Source organism: Apus apus, chromosome 1 (genome assembly GCF_020740795.1).
Source record: "Apus apus isolate bApuApu2 chromosome 1, bApuApu2.pri.cur, whole genome shotgun sequence".
NCBI lineage: Eukaryota > Metazoa > Chordata > Aves > Apodiformes > Apodidae > Apus > Apus apus.
In genome coordinates, this window is record NC_067282.1 from 99,756,536 (window position 1) to 99,766,481 (window position 9,946).

The 9,946-nt window shown below is 37.2% G+C and overlaps 1 protein-coding gene across 5 annotated transcripts in view; it reads left to right on the top strand.

Moving 5' to 3' along the window:
• PKNOX1 (PBX/knotted 1 homeobox 1) overlaps nt 1-8,767 on the top strand; it is a 48,714-nt gene extending 39,947 nt beyond the window's left edge. For all 5 annotated transcript variants that reach the window (XM_051618956.1, XM_051618967.1, XM_051618976.1 and 2 more), the window contains one exon: nt 398-8,767. In XM_051618956.1, the coding sequence (XP_051474916.1) occupies nt 398-609 (212 nt within the window). In that variant the 3' untranslated portion in view covers nt 610-8,767. The remainder of the gene's footprint in view (nt 1-397) is intronic.
• Nucleotides 8,768-9,946: the final 1,179 nt, after the last annotated feature.

Below are 9,946 nucleotides of genomic sequence, written 5' to 3' on the forward strand. Positions count from 1 at the left end.
TTCCTTTCGGCCTCCACTGGATCTGACAACAGCTTTATCCATTTAACTCACCTTGGATCTCTATGAATACTCATTTTTTTTTGCAATTAATTAAGCTGGAATACTTTGCAGAAATAGTCTTGAGATTACTTGTTTGAACAACTGCTATAATGGGTGTCCATACCACAGCTAAGTTTAAGATTCCTGGCCAACTTAATTCTGGCATTTCCTGATATTTAAGTGTTTGACAACCTATAGAGCTTTAATTTAGATCCTTAAAATCTTTTAATTTAGGTTTTCTTCCTGCTGTTAAAAAACAAACATTGCTGTATATAAGCATGTATTACTTAGAAAATTAGAAATAAAGTACTACAACTACATAGAAACATGCTAAAGTACTACAATTGTGCTTCTCCAGGTGCTGTTGTAACAATTACAGCTCCAGTCAACATGAATGTAGACAGTCTGCAGTCTTTGTCATCCGATGGTGCTACTTTGGCTGTTCAGCAAGTTATGATGGCAGGGCAAAGTGAGGATGAGTCTGTAGACAGCGGTGAAGATGATGGAGGAGACCTCTCGACAACAAATATCAGTGGGCTGGTCTTGGATAACAGCGATTCTCTGCAGTAGGAAGCAATGTGACAAAACGTTTAGGAAAAAGAATGGACTGACTGACTGTTTTTATAGTTTGCACAGCAAACATTTTACACAAGTTTTATTTCTAATATGTTTTATATGTAGATATAGAAGGGTGCACTTTTTTGTATTTCATAGTAAGCTTAAAGAGTGTTTTTGCAGGTGCAGCAACTTCTTTCAAATGTGTTTTTTCATTTGTTTTCCTTTTCTTATTCCAGAAAATTATATCTAGTAATATAAAGAACCACATAAGCACCCCTTTGTTCTATTAATTGGAAGTGCTGCAATTTCTAAAGAATTATGCAGTTTCAATTAGTGCTGTTATTTAAGACAGCTCTTGATGGGCAGGTGATGTACATTTAAAGCATGTGACACTAGTGTGTGGAACTTGATCATTGAGTTAGATGCATATATTTGAAAGATGCTTCTGCACCTTAAAAACTGCTAGTCTGAGGTGGACAGCAACACACATAAAAAGAAAATGTTGATGTGTGATTCAGTAGCGAATGTATGGCAATTTAAATAAGTTTAGTTTCTCTCATAGTCTGTGAGCCTGTTTATCATTTGCTATAAAAACTCCTATTTTTACCTTGCCGGGATTATTGGATAAAAAATATTTTTATAAATTCACTAGGAATTGGGATGACGACTGTATTAAGCAGGAGGGGGAAAAAAAAAAGTTTCCAGAGGGGAAAAATAAATGTTTAGTATTCCTATTTGGAAGGTCTGAAAATTGACCCAATTTAATAAACAAGCCTACGCTAGCATTCTATGATTCTCAGCTATCCCACAGTGATATACTATATTTGATAACAACATAAGAAGGGCCCACTGTTTGGTGGGATTTTGGTATCATCAAATATTGCTTTATATTATGTGTAAACTGATGTTCAAATTACATAAACTCTGTATCTAGACTTGTATCTGAAAATATTTGCTAAAGGCATATTCAGGTAAGTAAACTTTTCCAGTTATTAGAAAAATTCAACAATTTATAGTTTGTACAACTGAATCTGAAAAATGAGAAGTTGCCTACTATACAGTCATGAATTCTACTATCACTGCTATTTTCTTGCATTTGAAATATTTTCCCCTGATACAAAAAGAAATGTAACTTACGGATTTATATAAAATTTCTTCAAATCTGAAGGTTACTACCAGAATATACAGCAGGCTTTATTAGAGTAGAAAATCCTGTGTGTCATCTAAAAACTAAGAGCTAGTGATGGCAACACTTTTTTTTTTTTTGGTGTGTGTGGTAACAGTTCACTTGTTTTTTTCCCCCCAAAGTTTAGAGTCTTTGTCTGTCTATCCATGAACACTTTGGAACTTTGTATTTCCCGTGGTTAAGTATAAATAATAGACTCCAAGAGTCTCATGGTAAAATCAACATCCTCTTTTCCCCCTGCCCTTTTGTCACAATGCCGGGTTAGATCAAAGCCAGAACTTCTGATTTAGACCAAACCTAGTTGCAGCACTAACATGACAGGGAAAAAGATGTTAGCTTTTAGAACCTTTAGACATTGTATTTGAACAAAGCCCTTTGATGGATGCAAATATTTAATCGGATACTTAATTTCTGCTTCACAAAACCTTTGGGCATGTGCTTAAATGGTTGAAAGCTGGTCTTTAAAGATTATCTTCCAAGGCAAGAAAAAGTTATGAAGAGAAACTTCAGGAGGAGATGTCAGTAGTATTGGCATCCATGCATGGAGAATAATACGTTCACAATGACTGATAGCTATTGTGAAGAATTTGCCTTGGTTTTTACTCAACACAAGTTATGTTTCTGCCATTGGCTTTCACTTATTCCTGGCTGCAGATCTTGCTTCTTAGTTCAAATGCTGTAATGATTGATCTACTCCAGCTGGAGTGATAATTTCTTAATTTTTCTTCTGACATCTCTGCTTTGCCACTAAAGTGCCATGTTTTAAAGAGCACAGTAAAAGACTAATGAAAGATTTAATTATGAAAGCTTTGATACAGCATAACTGTCTCAAAGACTATTGTGTCAAATCCAGTTTGGCCCCCCAAAAAAATTTAAAAATGGATACCATGTACGAATCATGCTCTTTTGGAAACTTTCAACCTACTGCTCCTACAAAGAACACCCGAGATTACTAAATCTGTGGGACAGATTCTGTATTTTTCTATTTAGTTGTTTTGTTTGTTTGTTTGCTTTAATTTAAGTGCTCCATTACCCCACAGTTTTGGTTATATTATAGGTAATACTTGTCGGTTGTTTGTTTTTTTTAATTAAGTTACTTTTGTTCATGTTTAATAGTGTGTTAATCCTTCTAGCACGTAGGCATATGAATAGTCTACTTCTCAGTGTGTACAGGCCTATGGACAAGTAAGTGCTTTTCCAAATCTACCTATGCTGGAGGAACAGGCCATTTCTGACTGTCTCCTTTCCCTCCCTGACCAGTTGTTGCTGCCTCAGTTCTACCACCAGAGCTTTTCCCAGCCTGCTTTGAGATATTCTAGGAAGCAGCTCAGCCAGCAGATCTGTTGGGATAGCAAGTAGTGAAGGAAAGGGAAAAAAACAAAATAGGCAAAAAACTTCAGTGGTTTGGAGATAAATGTGGTAATGGGTATTTGCTCACACTTCAAAACTGTGAGAACTGAGGCCTTAAAAAGAGAGAGGGTATTAAAACCATTTAATATCTATTCAGCTGGTTGGAAAAGGGTTCAGGAATGTGTAGTTTATGTGCCACTTGGGACTCAGTTGTAAACAATCAGGCATCAGGGTTTGCAAAATTCGGAAAGTTTATTTTTCAGAAAGAAACCATTATGTGGTTAGCTTTTTGTTCTCCTCACCTTACATGCAGCAGAAGTTTTCTTCTGAAACATTTGTGACCTTGTCTTCTGCTAGTTTATCAATACATAGAAAGTGAAGTTGACAGAATTTACTGTGAAAAGGGAATTGTGTAGTAGTTTTACTGTCAAATTAGAAACTTAAAAACATAGGGACAGGAATCCCTAAAACTGAAAAGGCTTTACCAGCGTAATCAAAAGTATTACTTAACATATGGAACTCAAACCTTGTCTTCAAATTTGGTAAGAATTCTGTAGTAGGTATGAATTGCACAGAAGTGTTTGTTGTTTCCACAATTAAAAAAGTCCTTACTTTTCTTTCTGTGTAAGAAAGATTGCTGAATTAAGCAAAGCATTGCTATTCAGGAAAGGTACATGTTTACATTAGTTAGAAAGTCTTTATAGGGGACTAAATTTAACCCCATGTGAGGTCATGTTCAAAAGCAATACAACTACCTTGCTTTTAAAATCAGTGTAATTCTTCTGCAATTACGGTTACTGAAACTTCTAAATTTTTTTCTGAGTAATCTAGGTTGTTAACCCAAAACAGGGTTCAGTCCAATTTTTCCAAGATTTCTGTAACAGGCAAGGCAATTTCCTGTTGTTCTTTAGAAATGTGTTTTAGTAAATTAGTTCCAAACTGATGAGGTTATATTTTTAAATTGCTATTCCAATGAAGTAATCACATTGGAAAACATTTAGAATGGACAGGCATGGCTCTGGCTCTGCAGAGTTTCCTGGGTCTGAATATTAAGTCAAAGTGGAGTCCTGCTGACCTCAGAGAAACTCCATGAGGCTGCATGACAGGCTGCATTTACCTGTAAGTGAATTGGTTCTTTGTTCTGCTTCCTGATCACTATTAGGAACCTTTTGGAGAGTCCTCCAGATTTATCTTGTCTGCATACTTAGGTTTTCTTCCAGTGGAAACCTGGGTATGGACAAAGGGCTTAGCAGGACAGGAATTTGTGTTGACCTGTTGTGCACTACATATTGTTTTGATGTTCAAAATATGGCCAGAAGGCAGACCTATATTGAGGAACTAGAGTTTCCAGTTCCAGTGCTTTAAAAGTAGCTTCAGGCTTATGGATATTCTAGTGGAGTATGGAAACAAAGACTTAATGCATGAATACTATATATGTTTGTTTCTCTAATCACATGGAAAAAGAATTAGAAGGCAGGTCAGCTTCCTGACTTTATGAACTTTACAGCCCAAAGGATGAAACAAAGTCTTTCCAAGGGATGATAGTTTCATAAAATCAGTAGACTTGTAGCACTTAAAACCAACAAAAAAAACCAAAACACCCTGGTATTTTGAAAAAAAAAAAAAAAAAAAAATAGAACACATGCATTTAATTGTAAGTAAAGTTGATTTAAGATTTATTTTCTGAAGCTGAGTGGTCTTGAAAGAAAAAAAAAATCAATAAGTATTTGTCTATGCAAGACATAAATGTCAAAAATGTGTGAATTACCCATTTTTAGGTGCTGTATTGTTATTGTCTTTTTGACTTCTGTTACTTTAATTAGTCTTTTAAACCTTTCAGCCTTATATTCAGCTTAGTTTTTAGAGTTGAACAGGCAAAATGTAGTTTTGAATTCCTGTTGGAAATGTAACTAACCTTCATTCCTTCATGAAAATATCGCATGTTGAACAATTAAGTGAAATGTTTTGGTTTCTTAATAATAAATTCAGGCTCTCACCAGCCCCTAAAAACAACATATCCATGAAAATGCAGGTTTAATTGTAGCATGCAAATGATCAAATCATCAGCTTTGTGCTGAATACATTTTGCTCTTTACTGTTCGGTGTAGCTGAATAGTAAAGCTGGTTGGTTTTGCCAAACTCAAACTTGGTGTGGACTCCTCCCCAGCACCGCCATTGGCTTGCTAACCTCTTTCAAATAGGTTTTGGGTTTAATTTTTAAGTCCTAAAGTCACTTGATCATCCAGTGTAAAGTGTAGAGAGACTGGCACTAATGTGCTTTTAAGTGATTGCCCAAGTCATGTTATTCGTTATTTTTTGTCACCTGGAAACAAAATCTGTTCCTTTTCTGTGACTTAGTTATTTAGGACCTGCCGAGTGATTACAGCTTCTTTGCCAGAGAAAAGCAAGGTACAAGAAAGCAGCAAAATGCCTTACCAACCTTGTAGACTCCTATAAAGGTACTGACTTCATATTAAGCCAGTGTTTGCAGGTCATGACGAAAGTTGCCCATAAATCTTCCCATGGGTTGTCAACATTTGGTCTATACAATCAACAATCTTTAAAATGTGAAAGAACCTTGTAACTTTTTCATTCCTTAGTTGTTAAGGGATTTTGAAGTAACTAATCTATCAAGGGATAAAATTAAAAATCAGAATATGCTTCATGGATGACTTAGTATTTTATTCTCTGTGAACTGAAAAAGCACATATTTAAAGCAAAGCATTTGCATTACTTTAACCTTATCATTATTGTTTGGCTGAAAGACAAATATGTTTTCAAGAAATCTTGAGCATAGTTCCAAACTAGTTAACCAGTTCTTGACCCGAGGACAATCCTTGGCCTTTTTATTTGTTTGGGATTTTGTGTTTATGCAAATGAAGAAAAATATTTACTAGTTCTTACCAGTATGGGGAGTTTTATTGCGCTTGTGTAATGCAGGAGCAGCTTTGATGAAAGAAAGAACTAGCAGGTAAATAGTCCATCATGTGTGTGAATTTGGGGGTTTTTTTTGTTGTTGTTTCAAAATTGTTAATTAAAATGGCATGGACATCAAACTTTCAATAATGGTTCCAAGCATATATGGTAGTAACTTACTTGAAAAGACTTCCCCTTGTGGAAGTCCCACGTGTTAACTTGTTTAGCTAGATAGACTGTACTGCATTTGTAAAGTTACCATGTTCTATAGGATCAGAGATCTTCAGAAACGAGCAGCCTTTTTATTGCAAGGTAGCGATTCCTCTCCAGCAGGAGATTCAGATTGTTTCATCCAGTGTGAGTCTTTCTCAAAGACACAGACAGACATGGGTGCTCTGAGGATAAGATGTACTTCTGCTTAGTATCGAAGCTTTTTTTTTTATTATTCCTCCTCTCATTTCCCCAGCATCTGGCATGGTGCCATACAAGTGTGTTCCCCAGAACAGGACAGGCCTGAGCCCAGGACACCTGGCTGAAGGGATTTTGTGCAACTGTGCTGGCTAGAGCTCATACAGCCTCATGAGACAGTGCCAAATTTTTACAGCTTCTTACTTACTCCAGAGCAGGTCCCCAAGGATTATGAATCATATTTTGTTTTTAAAGGGTTAATCTGTGATTAACTGAGTAGTATGTGTTCTAGACACAGGCGTATTTGATCACTTCTTTGTCTGACATGAAATGAGTGCCTGAGAAGACCACCTGGTGATATCGTTGGAAATAATTTTAACTCCACTGCTGCCAGGGAGCAATTTTTTCCTTAATCTGAAGAGAATACAAAAACAGCCAACCAACCAAAAAAACACAACACTGTAAAGCAGATTAGTTCACCTAAATTATGTCCAGTATCGTGGATTCCTAGTCTGTTGGTTTCAAATTTCCCTGAAATATTAATCCACTTCTTCAAGAAGGCATTAGAGGAATTAGAAACATAGTCCTAAGTAACTGATCAGCCTGTTTGCTTTTGTGGAGCACCTGTTTACAAAACAGTAATCCTTTAGAATGCATTTCAGGGCTGTTTCTAAATAGCTCTCTTTGTAGAAAGACAGAACAATATCCTCAGTGTTTAAACTAGGGAAAATAACAGCTAAGGCTGGGATGCGTACTAGGTACTGCAGTATTTATTAAAAATCCGTATTTAAATTAATGCAATTGACAGTGTGCATGGAATGCAGGATTAAGCCTGTGGTGTGTTTAAAAAACAAAATGACAAACCACCATTGAGATACCCTACTAAAATCTGAAAGCAATGTGACCTTCATAGGTTGGGTTTGGTTTGTCTTCCTCATGCAACTATGATGTGATCTACATCTTAGGAAGTAATCAGTGAAAATCTCTTAGGGATGTTTATCTTCTCTGGTGATCTTTGGACTTCTGTGTCACTACTAGCACAAGTCAGATTAGGCCCATGGACCTACTCCTGACCATTTTTCCTAGCACACTTTTATTGAGTTGATCACTGAATCTTAAATACAAACTGATGCATATACCAAATGTGAATGTGGTAATAAAATTTAATTTAGAGACATATTTGTTAAGATCCAAGCATTTTCAAGTTAGATTTTTAATAGTTGTGAAAAATGTGCAGATCATACTTAAGGAAGCTAGTGACTGACTGAGACGCCACTTTTGTTGTGCACCCCCAGAAGCATTTCACTTGCAAGCTACGAAGCACAGAGACTCTCCTTAATGTTTTATTATTCATCAGATTATGCTGACTATCTATTTCTGCGTAGCTCAGCCGAGAACCTTATTTGGTCTTTAAGATTTAGGCCACTCACTTTCAGCAGAGGCTGGCACACAGAAGAGACAAAGGGATTTCCACATAAGCGAAATCCATTACTCCAGAGGTACTGTGTTGTGGTTTTTTTCCTAAGGTACTCAGGAGTGGATATGGTTCCATGGGTGAAATCCAAAATAAAGCCAGGAAGGAGAGAGAGAATATTTCTGTTACTGGTGTCGCACTGTATTTTTATAGTGGAACAAGAAGGTGCGTTTTTTGTTTGCTGGGGGGTTTTCTGATAAACAAAAGGACTATTTTGTACAGCTGATTCTGATTAACTTTCTTAACTCAGTACTATAGCTGGATTGAGACCTGAAAATCCTTAAATTATTTAAGAAGCATCATCAAAGGAAACTCAGATTTTGAGGAACCAGGTTGGCATTTGTGAGGTAATACCTGTGCTGCCTTTTCAGATGGTGGACAAAACAATACTTCCGACTCACTTGTGAATTCAATGACAGTTTAAGCAGCTATAGAAATCGTAATTTTAACTCTGAAATCCTTTATTCTGTTTTCAAACAGGTGCTGTTGTATTCCTGTTCTTTTTTCTTCCCCCTGCCCCAACCCCACCTCCTGCCCTACCCCCCTTCCTTTCTCTCAGAGCTGGCAACAATTAATCCTTGATTACATACTCTGAACTTTTCCTGTGTCTCTTGAGCTTTTCAACTGTGAATGGTACTGCATAATGACTCCATAAATTGCTCCAAGATTCAAAGCCGGCTTTGCTGGAAAGAGCCCAACAACTTTACAGAACTGAGTTGTGGATGCTACTATGAATCCAGTATTGGAATGATGACTAAAACCAAGCTGTTCTGAGCATGGATGCACAATGTTGAAGATAAATAGACCTAAACCAGTTTGTACATTCTTTTCCCAAATGGCTGTGGGTCATTTTTGTCACACACATGCTTTTTTATAAGGTTTGTGTTTGCCCCAGTAAAAGGTCTTAGGTGTAGAAGTATGCTGTTTTAATGCTCTGCATCACAAAATATGCACTTGTTAAGGAAACATGCAAAAAACCCACCTTACTAAATAATGGAAATCCATAATTCAAAGAAATTACACTTCTAAATGGTCAGGAAAATCCATTTCTGTTTTAAAATTCAAAAGTAATAAATATACCACATCAAGTGTGCGTATATTGAGTTTGCCCTGAAACTCGTTACCAGCAAATCCTGCCTCTTATGCAGCCCCTTGCTTGCCCTTTGGTAATTTTGACTAAGATAACCCAGGCATCAGCTCCTCTGCTCTACTTAGAGGACATCTGTTCTAAATGCCAAATCAAAGGTTTTGGTTGCCTCTGCCCACCCACGCAGAAGAAGGAAAGGCCATTGTAGTACAGAGAACATCAAACAATGGGGACTTACTGATACCCAGTGCTGTTTGCAGACAGTTTCCTCTAAAATACCTCCATGACTTTTCACTGTGATACTGAAGCAAGTGGAAATGGGAAGAAGTTGCATTTAAAAAATCTGTTCCAACTGGATGTCCTGGTGTAGGTCATATTTTACTTCTTGGTATGTTGACCCAATCACATTTGAAAGTTTAGTTCTCAACCATGTGCTGATTGCTGGTTAGCCCGTTGCATCAGCACCACACCAGCAGGCATGCCAAGGCAAATATACAGTTAAACTTTCCTATAAGAAACACAATAAAAAGATAAAGTACCAAGTTTTACCTCTCTTCCCACCCATAAATTTTAAGGAAGTAATTCTAGGGGCATGAGGTTACTCCATTAGCAACCCTGAGTGGATAGATTAGACCAACCTCCGTGACATTGTGTTCATTCTGATCAGAAGTCTGAAGTGCAGAACCTGCTTCAGGATCAGGGTTTCTGATCATTTAAAAGCCTAATAACCAGACAAATGGCAGGCAGACATCCCCCTGCACCCGGGCTTTGCAGACACAGGCTGGGGGACCAGAGGGGCAGGGATGCTGAAGGTGTTTGGTGAACCACCCAGAAGGAATGCACCACTTCTGGCAGGGTGTCAGGAAAGGTAGAAGCAGAGGCAAATGCTTCAGTTTGTTGGTGCTGGGTATAGTTGTACCAAAAGGAC